General features: G+C 40.7%; 1 protein-coding gene and 1 long non-coding RNA gene across 7 annotated transcripts in view; one reads left to right on the top strand and one right to left on the bottom strand.

Moving 5' to 3' along the window:
- The window catches only part of LOC308485903, a 133,243-nt gene that overhangs the window by 77,300 nt on the left and 40,109 nt on the right, over nt 1-15,834 (bottom strand). The window contains exons 2-3 of the long non-coding RNA XR_013990839.1: nt 15,676-15,786; nt 3,742-3,865 (exon numbers count right to left, since the gene is read on the bottom strand). This is a non-coding gene — a long non-coding RNA (uncharacterized lncRNA). The remainder of the gene's footprint in view (nt 1-3,741; nt 3,866-15,675; nt 15,787-15,834) is intronic.
- LOC308485876 (uncharacterized protein) overlaps nt 1-15,834 on the top strand; it is an 86,719-nt gene that overhangs the window by 47,923 nt on the left and 22,962 nt on the right. For 5 of the 6 annotated variants that reach the window (XR_013990792.1, XR_013990793.1, XR_013990794.1 and 2 more), the window contains one exon: nt 2,413-2,496. The exons of the other annotated variant lie outside the window; for it this stretch is intronic. Coding sequence is in view for 1 of the 5 variants with exons in the window: in XM_081022121.1 (XP_080878247.1) it covers nt 2,413-2,496 (84 nt within the window). In the remaining 4 variants the exon portion in view is untranslated. The remainder of the gene's footprint in view (nt 1-2,412; nt 2,497-15,834) is intronic. 6 annotated transcript variants of the gene reach the window in all.

Here is a 15,834-nt window from a genome sequence, read left to right as displayed (position 1 = left end):
CTGTACAAGATCCCATTTGATGCACATAAATTCTGAGAAAATCTATGCCTAGAGCAACAATCCATCTCTGGGAGACTAGAAGAAGTGTTCTGAAGCATTCCTTGGAAATCATCTTTATTCACAATCGGCAAATGCAACAGGTACAAATCATTTGGGATCTGCTAAGGTGTGAGGGCTAGGATGTTGACTGATGGTGACCAATCCTTGACAGCAGTTGGCAACAGCACTGCTATTTCTGCATTAGTATTCTACAAAGAAGTTAGAAATGGGACACATGGCACTTGGCACTTATATGGAGTGCTTCTCTGCCATCCATAGGAGCCAACTCCTAGGGGCTGAAAAGGCTTCAAAAAGCTCAACAACTTTTGTGTCTGGACTTTCACTTATTGAAATATGGCAACCCTAGGCAACGTAGGATGAAAATCCTCACTGTATGACCCCAATGCACGCTTAGATGACTGTCCAATTCAGATGTTTGCAGTCACGACAGATGCCAGGATGCAGGAACCTCTTATCCTGATGAACAACTTCTCTGGGAGTAAGGCTGGCCAGAAGAAAAAGGCCTTGGGCAGCTGCTTATAATAAGTGACTAGCTTCTCTTGAGCCAAGCCCCAGTAGAGAAGGCCAACTATAAAGTTCACAAGGTACCAACTACTTAGCTAGAAAGATCCACTGTGCATAGCCTGCTTCCATGCACTGATAATGACAAATTTCCTGTACCAGATTCCTTCACTTCACAAGGCAAGCACCTAATCCTTTAAAGCTTCTGACTATAGTGATAAGTGGTAAGTAATTCCATTATACTGACATGGTGAAAGCATAGGATTTGAATGTGCTTATACCTCTCCATCAGGTCAAGCCACTAAGATTAGTAAATGGGAAAGATCATCGATGCCATGACTTGTCATTCAAAGGAATTGCTGGTGAACTTTAGAAGTGTCATCTGCAGGTCATGTTTGAAATTTATTATTTTTTTAAAAATGTATCACTTAAATGAACAACTTGAAGCAATCAGAAGGGACCAAGACAGTGGCTTTTCTTGCACATTCTCTGTCCATAAAATCTTACTCTAGTATAAATGTTTTCTTTGTTGGTTGGGTTCATTCTACATGGGGCCCCTCCAGTCTGGTGTTTTATTGTTTGTGTATTCTTGACACAATAAAAAGTTCATTAGTTGTGGATGATTTTGCTTTAGTTATGTGACACAAAATGCTGATGTCCAGCAGGGCTCTACCATGAGAAAAGTGGGACAAAGATAAAGTAGAACATTTGTGTTATAAAGGTTTTGGGGATTTCAGCAGGAGATTACAGGATATGCCCTCCATGGAAATGAAGCTGTGAGATCTCTTGTCTGCCCAATAGCATCATGAACACAAACAATCATGAATACACAATAAAAAGGATGACTATGAATGTCTGATCTTTCTGGCAACAACCAGTGGAAAGAACCACCTTCTTCATTGTACATAATGCACATTTGGGAGATGAAAGAATAGGCAAAAAGAGAATGCAAAAAAGGATCTGGAAGCTAGGAACTGTACTCAGAGTAACACAAATTAACTCTTCATCACATACTAAGAAGGAAACACATCTTTCAGTTACTTCTCATAGTTATGGCCATGGATTTCACACCTAGAATGCAATGGGGGCAGGAACTGTGGAGGTGATGGGAGGCAATATTTCTGAAATGTAGGTAGCAAGTTTTGCCTTTGTCTTTATTTTTCACCCCACCAAATCCAAACAAATTCAAGCAACATAGAAACCAACTGAGGCATAGTTTACTGCACTAGCATGGCATCTCTACAGGGAGGAGGCATGTGGGTGGAGGTATTGGTATACCAGTGAAGTGACCTAGTCTTAATGCATTTGAGAATGCAGTAAATTACATTTTAAGAGCATTGGTCCGGTAGCAGTATTGTTTATGCAAGCCTTTAGTATGTCCTAGTTATGCCTTAACATCTTGTGCTGATTAAAAGCAAGAATCCACATGAAAACTTGAAATAATCAGTGAAAAGGAAATGGGAATAATAGGAGCTATTTCCTTTCTTTGCATTTTATGTTCCCGCTCCGATATGAGTATCTAGCAGTCCCTTGTAGCTTTGCAAGAGCCATCTCAACTGTATGCCTTTTTAATCTAAGTTTAGCTGTAATGTTGCAAGGATACCTCTCATGCCCCCACCACTTTGCTGACTGAGCAAATTTTGCCACAGAATCTCCTTCCTAGCTCTGTTAGGATTCTAGTATGCATAGTATGCAATTCTCATATGGAATGGCTCTTATTTTTGTTACATTTTATGTAGGCCAGATCACTGAAGTGTTTCAGTTGCCAAGATCTGCGTCCTGAGAAATAATTGCGTGGGTTGTTGCAAATTTCCTTTTTCCTTAAAAAATAATAATGTATTGATGTTTCAGATATAAAGAGCAAAAACAGAAAACAAGGAAGAAGGCAGCTCCCTCCACAACTTCTCGTCAAGGATCACATTTCTCATCCCAAAGGTATATTTTCCTCTTCCATTTACTGAGCTCCAATTTTTGAAATTTTATTAAACTATCAATTTTGGGTACAACAAAGCAATTCTCTTGAGGAGTGTATGAGATAATTTGAACATGGAGGAAAGTGCCTAAACAAACATATTCTAGGAACAGAGGCAGACTCTCCTTCATCCAGTTTCAGTCTACCACCACCACCAGCAAGCTTTGCCTATTTTTCTGCTGCTCTGGAGGCCCCGCTCCCTTCATTTGATTGCTTAGCAACAAGGATTAAAAATCCTTAACTACAGCAAATTTTCTTTATCTGCCTTAGAAGGTTGCCTCCATGCTTTGCTTTCTAACTTTCTTTACAAATGTACTTAAAAATAAAGCTAAGAGTCCAGGCCCTCTGCTGGCTTGGGGCCCAGTACATGTGTACCCCACTGTACCCCACAGTCAGTGTCTTTGACTACAACTCCCATCATCCCTGACTATTAGCAATGTTCGTTGGGACTAATGGGAATGGGAATTCATTAACATCTGGAGTTCCACAGCTTCCTTACCCCTGAATATAGAGAACAAAACCAATGAGAATGAGATGGATATTCAAGAGCTGAGCTAAAATTGCCTTCCTTGTTCTGCTACCCATTTTGGGTGGTGGAGGAACAGGAGAGGTGGCCATTTTGGAAGCTATCAAATATTGGAGGAGGAAACTACTGCCATGAATATTTTGGGGGAGGGCATTTACCCTTTCTCTCTCACACACACAGCTTGAAAATAAATCGGGGAGAATTCATTGGTGTGTTCAGCAGCTGGACGCCCTTATTTTTTTCCCTTTAAAGACACTGGATGGCACTGTCTTAAATCAAGACACAGTATTGTCCCAATGTCTTTTGGAAGCAAAATAATGCAGTTTGCAGCTGGCTGTCCCAAACAGCTCCCTCTCTCAATGTTTGCAGACAGAAACAGTATTTCTGAACTGTGGGGAAAGAATGAAGGTACTAACAGCTAAATACTTCCTGTGAAACAGTTCAGCTGCTATTTTAAGAGACAAAATACACTAGTCAACCCACTCATGGTATTGACAAATTTGATAATTCTCACTGAGATACCTGGAATTTATACGGTTAAAAGGATGTAATTTTGCTTTCATGAAATCCAGTGGTATTTATTACAACACATTTCCTTTTCCTGTGTTCATTTTGACCTAAAGGTTATTAGAAGTGGGGTCTACAGATTACATATTAAACATTATAAGTATGAAGCACATACCTTGTTAATTACATTCAAGAATATGTTTCTGTCTCAACACGATTGATCATGGTTTTCTAACATCCTCTGAAGGTCTGCAAAGCATCAGCAAGCCCATGTTGGTTGACATTTAAATCCTTGGGAGCTATTCAAACAAAATAAAGGTTCTTCTATTAATAACTGTTTTATGTAGCTGAAATGGCTCACTGTAGAGGTTGTGATGACATCCATATCCCTACTCCCAACCTTTTTATTTTCCCTGGTGCTTTCTCAATCAAGAACTGAAGTCTTGCTCTTATGAGCCCTTAGTATTTCTTAGCATCCTGTTAGTGTAGTTCTGTATTTCATAATACTGTAGATATTACCTAGCACTGAAGGAAGGTGAGTGATATGCATCTCATATACAGAATATAAGAAAGTGGATCCTATTTTTTCAATGTAGTGACAATTTCAGACTTGAGTCAGACACCACACTTAGTTATTGAAGATGTTTGCTTCCCCCCACCCCAGTCTTTTACGTCTGGTTGCATTTAGCAGTTGACCATCACAGTAACACTTGCTGGGTATTTTTAAAGTAATCATACATATATTTCTGACTGACACAGAAGAACAGCAGGTTGCCCTGTCCAGTTTATTGGACCATAGTGAATCAGGCTTTGGAGGTTGTATATATATGGGGCAGGTGAGCAGTTCCTTCCTTCACAGTCTATTTAAATCGGTAAACATAGTGCAACAGTTCAATGAAAGAAGAATAAAAAATATCAGAAAGCAAAAACAAAATACCTAAATTAGGAACCTGTAACCCTCCAGATATTATTGGTCCTCAACTCTAATAAACTCTGACTATTGATCACCCTGGCAGGGACTGAAGGGAGTTAAAACCTAACACCAACTTGTCAATAGCCTTCTTAAATTGTTGTGCTCAAAACTGGACACGGTATTCTAGGTGTGGTCTGACCAACACAGAATAGAATGATGCCTATTACTTCCCTTGATCTGGACACTATACTTCTGTGATGCAGCCTAGAATAGCATTAGTATTTTTGCAGACACATCACGCTGTTGAGCTTGTGGCCTACTAAGAACCCTTTTCACATGTACTACTGGCAAGCCAGGTGTCCCTCATCTTATATTTGTGCAGCTGATTTCTGTTTAGGTCAGAGATGAGGACTCTGTGGCCCTCCAGTTGTTGTACAGCCATCAGTCATGGATGCTTTAGTTGAAATTCTTGTGTTGTGGGGGGTTGGACTAGATGGCCCTTGGGATCCCTTCAAAACTCTACAATTCAATGTTTCTATAATCCTTTGGCAGGAAGAGCTGCCATACTGAAAATTCATTTGGAAGCTATTCCAAGGCTGGTGATTAAAATAAGGAATATTCATTATGCCCTACCTTACACTTTTTGAAGAAAATGGGCTAAAATAAGAGAGAGAGATTGCAACCTTACCATGAAGATAGCAGTCCTCAATGAATTGTCTTACTTCCTTTAACAAAGCCAGGCGGAAAGCTGAAGCCATCCCTGCCCTATACTCCTCTGTCTAGGCCAGAGAGATTTATATAACCCTCATTCTGTCATGATTAGTCTCAGCTGGGTCAGCTTCTACAGACTTAAATTAACCCCATATGGACCAAAAAGAGGAACATACCTTTTGACAATCCATTCTTTAGCAAAAAAGTGCTAATTATTGCTATGGCTGATTTTTTTTTTTTGGGAGGGCCTAGATTGCGCGCACACACACATTTCAGTGGGGCACTTTTGAATATAATTGTTACAATATAATTATGGAATACAAAAGCTTATGCAATAATACATTTGCTGGTCTTTAAAATGCCACAAGACTCTTGTTTTTGCTGTAATTATTGCAATTTAGTATGTGAAAAGATATTTTTAAACAAAATTTACATTCTGAACAGTACTAGACAATCATAGGTAAAGGTAAAGGGACCCCTGACCATTAGGTCCAGTCGTGGCCGACTCTGGAGTTGCGGCGCTCATCTCACTTTATTGGCTGAGGGAGCCGGCGTACAGCTTCCGGGTCATGTGGCCAGCATGACTAAGCCGCTTCTGGCGAACCAGAGCAGCGCACGGAAATGCCCTTTACCTTCCCACCAGAGTGGTACCTATTTATCTACTTGCACTTTGACGTGCTTTCAAACTGCTAGGTTGGCAGGAGCAGGGACCGAGCAACAGGAGCTCACCCCGTTGTGGGGATTCGAACCGCCGACCTTCTGATCAGCAAGCCCTAGGCTCTGCGGTTTAACCCACAGTGCCACCTGCAACAGTCATAGCTCAAGGAAATTCAAGTACTAGCCTATCATTTTTAGTTTAGAAGGAAACCTAGTGTGGTATAGCGGTTAGAGCACTCAACCTTGAGTTTCCATATGTTGTTGGACTACAACTCTCATCATCCCCGATCACTGATCTTGCTAGCTAGGAATGATGGGAGTTGTAGTCCAACAACATCTGGGGAGCCAAGATTGAGAATGGCTGGGTTAGAGTGTCAAATGAGGACTTGGGAGACCAGGGTTCAAATTCCCACTTGACTATGACACTTGCTAGGTGACCATGGGCCATTCACTGCCCCTCAGCCTAACCAGCCTCACACAGCTGTAATGGGGATGATATGAGGGAAGAAGTAAACCATGCACTCCACTTTGAGCTCATTGGAGAAAAAGGTTGGTTAGAATGAGGTGCTGATAACACCATGGTTCCAGGTTCAATTCCCACATGGGACAGCTGCATATTCCTGCATTGCTGGGAGCTGATCCTCAGGGTCCCTTCCAAATCTACAATTCTATGAAATGCAATCAATCAATCAATCAATCAATCATGTCTATGCATTTGCAGCTGGGCAAAAACTGCACAATTATGGATACCATCATTTATAAAATTTATTGACTCTATTTTATTTTTATATTATTTGCTGATTTAATTATTTCATTGTTTGAAGGCCACAACACTTGCAAGTGCATACACTGCTGTGTGTGATATATTGCCATGAAGCATATCATGGCGTGGCATGGGATTTTGCAGAAGAAGAATAAAAATAGTTCACAGGTTTTAAAATTATAAAGTGATAGAATTTATCTTTGGCTTTGCAGCTTTCACGGAAGCATTAAAAGAAGTGGAGAAGACATATAACATGAATTAAAAGATGCTACCTTTAGCAGAAGAACGAGAGCAAGAATGATTGATAGCAGGAGAGTGGAATGAAATGTTGGGCAGGGTTAGAATGAGTGACAGGTTGAGAGTGAGACAGATGAAAGTGAGATAATGAAGACATATTAAAACAAGTACATCCGTTGAGAAAAAGAGTTCTGTATAGGAAATTAGAACTATGAGTATTCTGTGTAAAATGACTACATGTTCTGTATGCTATATTTCTGGATTCCAAGGTATCAGATCCAGAATGGAATCCTGGCGAAGGGACTTTATCCATTACCCTACACCATTTTCCCCATTAAAGTTGTCACTGCCAAGCTGCTGTTTGCCCCATATGTGAATGAAATTTTCAGTTATTATACAATTACCTGTATGTTCTCTCTTCCACCCACCACCCAATAAATCTCAACTTCAGCATACAGTAGTAGGATTGTCTTTGCACTGTTCAATCAAACAAATGTTTACAATGCACTTGTTGGCAGTTATGGGGAATATATACAACATTAAGAAACACTGTAGAAAGCTAGCAGTTGACTGGACGGAATAGCTTCAATGGAATACCAAACCATTTAAAATGCCCCCAGCTACCACCAAAGGCTACCTATTTTTTAGAATGTGTTGATTTTTTAAGATCTGAAATTCTATGGCACAGCTGGGATTTAATCAACCCTGTCGCACAAATCTCATGGCCTCATTTCTATACTGAAGTTTTTGTTGAGAAAGAAAAAGAAAAGAGAAGTAGGGGAGCTATCTCAAAGGAACTAAAAGCAGTACTGGAGGTATCTTCCCTGCAGGCACCCGCTCCCCCAAAATAGGCAAGAATTTACTTTAGGTCAAAAGAAAACTGCTGATCTGGAAATAATAGTACATTCCGGAAAGGCCCAGCTGTCACCTCTCACCTCACAGCTGCTCTACATTATTGCAACAAGGAAACTAAACAAAACAAAAGCTCCAAAAGTATTATGGCGATGATTATTCCTGTGGCAATACTGCATCTCCATGGTATTTGTAATTAGTAATTTTCTTCAACAGAGTTATCAAGGATTAAACAATTACTTTGCCTTGGCAGCTTACTGGTAAGCAGGAATTATGTTCATTTTGGCACCAGTAAATGCATCAGGGTCGATTTACCATCCCTATCCCAACCACTGTGGAATCAGCCTACAGATGGACCCCCAAACATGTGTAAGCTCCTGTATGAGGTATCCTGAACCCTGGAAAGTGGAAAAATCTGCAATCACACATGACACCAGTCTACCCATTCCACAGACTCATCCATACTTAAATGAATGCCTGAAGATGGTTATTATCTTCCATGATCATATATGCCTAGGACAACGGAATAGGAGGAAGTGAGCCAGACATTTGCCCCAGGACAGCCAGGAAATGGTCTGCAATGGACCAAAGGGCTCCAGTATTCTGAAGGCCAGGCCTGTAAAGACAGGCAGCCCAGCTCAGGATGCCTGGGCTAACCTTCCACATCAAGCTGAAGGAAATAATAGCAGCCCCAGTTAGAGATACCCTGGAACTGAGAGGTAGTCAGGATGAAGACATTACAAATGGACATAAAGAACAGGCTGTAAGCTGTCTCTCTATACATGAATTTGAAGAATTTATAGACTATAAGCAAACAAACAAATATAAAAAGACATGACACAAGGGAGGAGGAGTTGGTCAGGGAATTGTTTCAATCAGCACATTTTATCTTGAACATATATTTTAGTTCAGTGCATGCATTTTATAGTTTCAATGAATATAAAAGGGGAGGGCTTTTAAGTTAGGGGAGGGATCCCACTGGCAGAAGATGGAGGCAACATTTGGGCCACCGCATCTCCCAGAACAGTGTGCAAGATTGCTCTGAAAGCTTCAGGAAGGAGTTAGCAAAGGTGACCTCTATCACATTCATTGACAGGATATAAAAGTAATAAATCAATCAATAATATATATATATAGGACATCCCTTCTATTCATCTTCTAAGCAAGGCCTGTTAGTATAAGATTTTATTCTGCAAATCCCTTTTTTCTTGTTATTAATCTTCAGCTTTTAGGAATTGGCTAACTTATAAATCTAAACAAGCAAACAAATCTACCCATACCCTTGTAGCCTTCTAGGGGGCGGGAGGTGGGGGGAGGGGTAGGAAGCAGAGTAGTTGGGAGTTTTGTCCCTGTGGTTTTAACCAGCTTCACCTCTCTCACACACTGCATGCCAGCAGACAAATCCAGCAGGACTGAGCAGGTGCCATCTCTGAAATCTAGTAGGATTAGGTTTTACTTGTAGTTTAACAGGCATCGAGATATATTATCCCCTGAAACATTTCAATGTCAAGCTCTTAAAGATTTATCTAGCTTAAACAAATCATAGGGCGTTGCTAAGGGAGATACGGTAACAGAAGTGTTGTAACATTTCCGATGAAGGCATTGTTGACATGTCAGGTTTATACGGATGGCATTTGATGTGATTTCCTTTCATATGTTGCAGCAGAGCTTAGCCTTCCTTTCCAAACAAACTGTAAAGATACCTGTCAAACATTATAGAGAACCTTGGAAGTGAGAGTGCTTGGTGTTTGTGCTAGGTCAAAAACAGAGAATGAACATTTGGCTCCATATGCCCAAGGCAGCTTTTGTTGTTGTTGTAAGACATAGTAATTAAAATAAAGGGGGTTGTTTTATGATAGGATTTTGGAGCAGGGCTTTTCCTAATAACCTTGAATAATAAAAATGACTGTGTGCAGCTGATTGAGGAATTAAAACATACACTGGATCTGACCTGCCAAGATTATTCTCTGCAAACTCTAACATGTCCAGTATATTGACATTCGTGAAGGTCATGCTTTAAAAGAAAGGTGAACCTCAGATACAGTACATACTCATTGTGCACATATTAAAGGCACATAATACATTTCTTATATTCCGCAGCAAAGCTGAACCTTCTCCAAAACCTAGGGTGTCATATTTATTGCTTATCCCCAAGGATGGGGATTTAGCATTTGGATAGCTAATAGGAACAGAATGTTTTCATCTATGACTAATGCAATGGCTAAGTGCTGGATTCCAACTGGAACCCAGACCTATTGGGAGAAAACAAATTGGGATATTAGGAAGATAACACTGGAACTTCTCTTAACCCTGTCAATGTGGAAACACAGCCTTCTTTCCAGAGATGTTCTCCAGTGACAACCCAGAAGTATTTGATAGTTCTCATTCAGTATATCAAACTTCCATTTGGGATTGTTTTTGTTTTAAGTATGCATGGACTGGGGTAGATATGAAAATCACCGGGAATGTGAATAATTACAACAACAATAAAGGGAGCATATTATTCAATGTAGAGAGAAGCTGTCAAAATGAATTGTGAGTTATACAAGATGAAGACATGGGGCAAATCTACACTGGTCAGTTATAACATTAAAAATCCGTTACAAAAATGTGACACCAGAGGATGTTGTAGAGCAGCGATCCGTTATCAATGGAAAATTGCATTGGGAGCCATATTATTATTTTCTAAGCATTTTTATAGATCAGTGTAGATCTAGCCTTGGCGTAAAATAAATGGTGAGATGAGAGCCATGTATCTCTAGATCTGTGAAATAAGTTAGCATTCTAAAATTAATCCACACAGTATTTCTTTTTGAATGATTCTCTGCCTGTGGTCCAGGAAGAAAAGAAGGCTAATGTGGTAATGAGTAAAATCCTCTTGGTGATGCTTCTTAACAGTTGCTATATGGGCAAAAGTCCACGGGAAGAGTACGGTAGAAGCATGGTTGGTGATAAGCTTTATGTAACTTTTAATTTTTTTTGTTTACATCTTATTGTATTTTAATATTAAATTGGATCTATTTGTGTGTGTAGGCTTGCCATACGCGATGGAAAAAGCAGTAGAAACAGCTCAAGAAACTTATTTTTGTGTTAGGTCCCCTCCCCCCAAAAAACTCAACCATTTTGGGGTCTTCCTTTATGGAATATGGCAGCCCGAGTGTTTTAGGTTATCTATCCTTGTTTTTGAACTTGTTTTTAAAAGTCATTTTTAAAGGTTCTTTTTTTTCTGGAAAAAGAAACTAATAAACAAGACCAACCTGTGTTATAATAACTAGTTGTAAACCAACCTGTGTGGTACATAGAGACTAGAATGGTGGGAGAGGAATTTCTATATAAAGAAATATAAATCAATCCTTAGCCAAAGCATGTCTGTGTTGGGGCTTTACATTAAGGAGATTCTGACTCTGGGATATAATCCAAAGGAAGGAAGGAGTAGAGTGGAGTGGAGTGACAAGTAGCCAAGTAGACTAGAAACACGATGACTTTTCTTCTGTTCCTGAGAAGCTGGCAAGTGCATCAATCTCCGATTGATTTCTCTTCCAAAGGAGGTAAATGTGGTAGGCTACCTAGGCTGCAGTTCAGAAGGTTCAGTATAGGCTATGTTGTGACTCAACACACCCATGCAACACATCAGATTCTCCTGAGCTGGTAGGAATTGAAAGTTTTCCAGATTAGTTTCTGATTTTGCTTTGGCAACATTTGGCTCTCCTTCATTGGAGGTTTTAATTGAGATTCCTGCATTGCATGACCCTCTACAATTGTACAATTCTATGAACATATAGTACTGGCTCCCCCCCCCATCACAATTCTACACCCCCTCACCGGGACCTGCATCTTTGGCTTTGTGTTCTGCTTCTGCTCAAGGCCGTCTAAGGCCCAACATTTGACATGGTTGCATTTGAACAATTGCATCTTAGTTTAATAAGCCAAGATACGTGCAAGATTTTAGCCTCTTCTCTCCTCCCATTGCTGTGCCTGAAGGAAATGAGCAAGTGTCTTATTAACCATTGTTTCCTGTTTCACCCAAATCAGCAAACTATGGTTGCCTAATGCAGAACACAGTTTGAAGTGGGTTTATGCTCTTCGATTGTTACAATAACCATAGTTGTCCATTTCAGATGAAACAGGAAACAGGTTTATTAAAGACTGCCCCCTTTTCATTCAGACATGCTGTGGAGAGGGGACAGAAAATGCTGAGCATGTGGGCAGGTCTTGTCCATAGCTCAGTTTATTAAACTATAGGATGATCATCCAAACCCATCCAATGCCTCACAAATATATTCAAGAAGTTCAGTATTGTCAACCAGCTGAAAAAGCTATGAAAAGATCAGACTTTCTGTTTATTAATTACAACACTTTTAAACAAACCTAATGCTAAGCTACCTCAACTTTAGCAGTTGTCCTTTATGTTAAAGGACTGTGAATCAGAGTGACATTAAAATTGCTCTTTATTTGTGAATCACTATTTTTAAACAAAGGAAAAACAGGATTTATTGAGAGTATGTGTACTCTATGTCTAAATTTATTCTCTAAATGAGCTTTCCTCATCTGTTTTTTCATCTGTAAGGAACTAAAACTAGCTGAAAGATTGCTCCAGTAAGTCTTGATTCACCCCTCTTATTAAGCATTGAAGCCTTGGCTGTAATATGAATACATCCATATGCTGTTTCCCTTTCTCCCATCTGGAATTATAGCAAAGCATGCTGAGATGTTACCATGGCTATGTAATAACAACCAATTGCATTTGACTGTCTTTCTGCCATACGATCTGTTTTGAGTTTGGAATATTTGCTGGAAGGAGTGATGGCTCTATGACTTCTGAGTCATATTTATTAAATGCAAAATGTTTTCACAGAACTCCTCTTAGAACCATAATAAAACAACGAAGACCAAGTAGCCAACCATCTCCTATAATAGGGTGCACTGCCATGTAGAATGTGTGTGGGAAAGCAGAACCATGTGTGCATGATTTTTAAAAAAATCTTCTCAGTATAATGAGGAGCCAGAGTAACAAATTCAGGGTTTGTTTAATGACAAGGAGTGAGACTTTAACACCAGTGTTGGATTAACATCCGGGCTAAGCATGTTATAGGACAGCGTCCTGGACAGAGGTCACAATGTTCTTGGAATGTGAGGTGGGCCTCACTATGAAGTGTGAGGACGCTCTTAGGTTAGTCAATGCTAGTAGTGAAGAAATGTCAACTAAACTCAATCAGCTTGTGTAACAGTAGGGCCATAGTCCATGTGATTTTAACTGACCAATTATTACAAACTGGTCTGCCCTGGTGCTTAGGTTAGTGATCTGTGTGTCTGTTAAGACAACATGGAAGCTAAATAAGTAAAATAGCCATGCATATTCAATTTAGAAGGGAGGAGTGTGATTTTTCTACCTACAGACAAATGGCATTATTTTCTCTTTCATATATATGCTTTCTTGTCATGCACTCTATAATTTGAGTTGTCACATTTCTAAAGTGGCTAGGCTGGCTTCTTTTTGTAGTACAAACACACTGGCCCAAAGTGGTAATACTGTAAAAACACCAAATTAGGAGACTACAAATTTGGGGTTTTTTTGCTAGTTTGAGCGAGAAGATGTTGTTTTGTGTGATATAATCCCAATTCTTTCCATCTGTGGAACAATTGCTGGTGAGCTCCTTCCTGCTTTTTGTTTTATACTCCATTTTTATCTACAGGCTGTTTCACAAAACCTTACTAAGACCAACCCTGGCTGAGCCGATGTAAAGAAAGTGTTTGTATCCCATGTCAAAGCCTTTGAAAGATTCCCTCAGGTTAGGACATGGTGGTTGTTTTATGCTCAGAAGTAATATCTTGTCAGCAAGACAAGGAGGAGACTCTTCATGTATATTACAGCAGGGGCAGCCAATGTGAAGCTGTTGGACTGTAATATCCAGGAGCCCCAGGCAGCACGGCCAATGGTCTGGGACAATGGGAGTTGCAGTCCAACACCACCGGGGGGATACCATGTTGGCTGACCCAGTATTATTATCAGTACAGTACACTGTTGGATAATATAGGTTTATGTGACTAGGAATGAGCCCTGTATCTATGTACCTGTCTCTATGACAGCAGCTCCAAAATACAGTGAAGCAAGATGTCTAGCATTGCTTCCTGTGCAGAACCTTGTGAACCGTAGATACTATGCAGGTTCATATAGTTGACAGTAAGGGAAAGGGGTGGATTCCCTCCACCCAATAAAATAGGCAAAGTCAGCTTGATCTGCCACACTTGCTATTAATAGCATTATGCTATTGCTACTGAGGCAAAAGTCACTGCTTGAGCCTCAACAGCAGAAGTCCGTCTATGTCAGGGGTCAGCAAACTTTTTTAGCAGGGGGCCGGTCCACTGTCCCTCAGACCTTGTGGGGGGCTGGACTATATTTTGTAAAAATAAATAAATGATGCAAGAGCACCACGAGCCCTGGTGGCTGCTTACCTGTGTCTTGCGAGCAGCAGGGGCTGGTGGTGGCGGCGGAGGGACGATGAGCGGCGCACGAAAGGGCTCCAGAGAGGGGCTGCTTAAAATGGTGGCCGCTCGAGTGCTGCTGCTGCTGGCACCAACAAAGCCCAGCCCCCTTCCTCCTCTAGGCAGGGTGGGGAGAAGCCAGGAGGAGGGAGGGAGGGAGGGAGGGAGGGGCGCTGCCACCGCCGCCGTGTAAGGGGAGGGAAAAACATGTGCACTGGTGATCCACGTGGCAATTCCTGGACCGTCCGCAGGCCGGATTCAGAAGGCAATTGGACCTGATCTGGCCCGCAGGCCTTAGTTTGCTGACCCATGGTCTACATGATCAGACAAGCTGGACGGCCATAAAAAATGTGCATTTTCATGCTAAGGCTTGAAGGACGGCCTTATTCTTTGTCGCCATGACCATTATCATTTTTTTTGAAAGATGCCTGTTTTTCAGAAAAGTGCCTTGTTCGATGATTATAATGATGATGATGATTTATTTATACCCCACCCACTTTATTCTCTATCATGTAGATGCTGATTTCACATTTGTAGCAATTTTTTTCTACATTAGGTGCTTGATATAGGTTGTTTGCCATCTAGGGCAGAGACATCGGTGATAGAGATCAGTATCCATTAAATTAAAACCAATCACCTATGTGACTTCCTTCTAACTGCAGGCTTACTATTATCTACAAATATCATGTCAGTTAAAGAACACAACAAATGGCATTTTGTGGACCATGATTGTGGCAAAACGGACGCAAGGGGCCAACAGCTTAAGAGCAACACTTTTCAGAGAGACACTGATATATTACCTCTCTCTGATATATTACCTCTCTCTGAAATCAAGCGATCTGTAGTGCCAGCTACAATAGGACCCCCGCTCCTTGTTCCGCATGCCTCAGCCTGTGCGATGCTCTAATTAATTTTGTTTTGTTTCAAGAAAGAGCTCTCCAAGTTCAAGCTGGTGCCAAGGGCAAGTTCAGAGACACAGCCAAGGAAGATAGAAAGGAACCGGCACTTAAAAGTGATGTTCTCCAGAAGGCACAAAATATGTAAAGGTCTAAATCTAAAATATTCAGTTATGTATGCCTTGAGCTTATTGCTCAACCTGCACTTCCCCGTTTCTCCCTTCCCTGGTGCCTCAAGGGGAATAAAAATTGATGAAACTACTTCCGAGAGCTGTTGGCTGTGTTTGGTGCTAGTTGGTGCACGTTCATCTCTCCCTGCCCTCCCCTCTCATTCACATTTATTAGTTCAGTGCCAAATTCACTTGGCTCACACAATGAAAGAAATGTTATCTTTCTTTAGACACTTCCCATTTAGGCTGCACTCTTCAAAGGCACCTCTCTAAGCTGGTGCATTGAGCTTTGCTGGACACACCAGCCTGCACTTTATTTCATTTTACTAATTGTAGTGGAATCTGAGGAATACTAGATGGTTTGTGGGGTGAAATGCTTCCTTGTGGATAGCTCCACAGCAGTGCCACAAGGAGCGATTTAACTCACCTTCCATCTGGTGACCATAAATGTGTGCAATATCCAGTTCCTCATCAGGAGAAACCTGATTCTTCAGTTGGAGTAGGGACACTGTATATATAATCTTAGAGGCATTTTCTTCTGGAAGAAAGAGAGGGAAAACTAATGAACAGTTATGTCATTTAAGAA

The sequence above is a fragment of the Podarcis pityusensis genome, assembly GCF_964106645.2.
Source record: "Podarcis pityusensis genome assembly, chromosome: 9".
NCBI classification, from domain to species: domain Eukaryota; kingdom Metazoa; phylum Chordata; class Lepidosauria; order Squamata; family Lacertidae; genus Podarcis; species Podarcis pityusensis.
The sequence above is the reverse complement of the archived record's forward strand: the minus strand, read 5'-3'. Positions and strand labels throughout refer to the sequence as shown.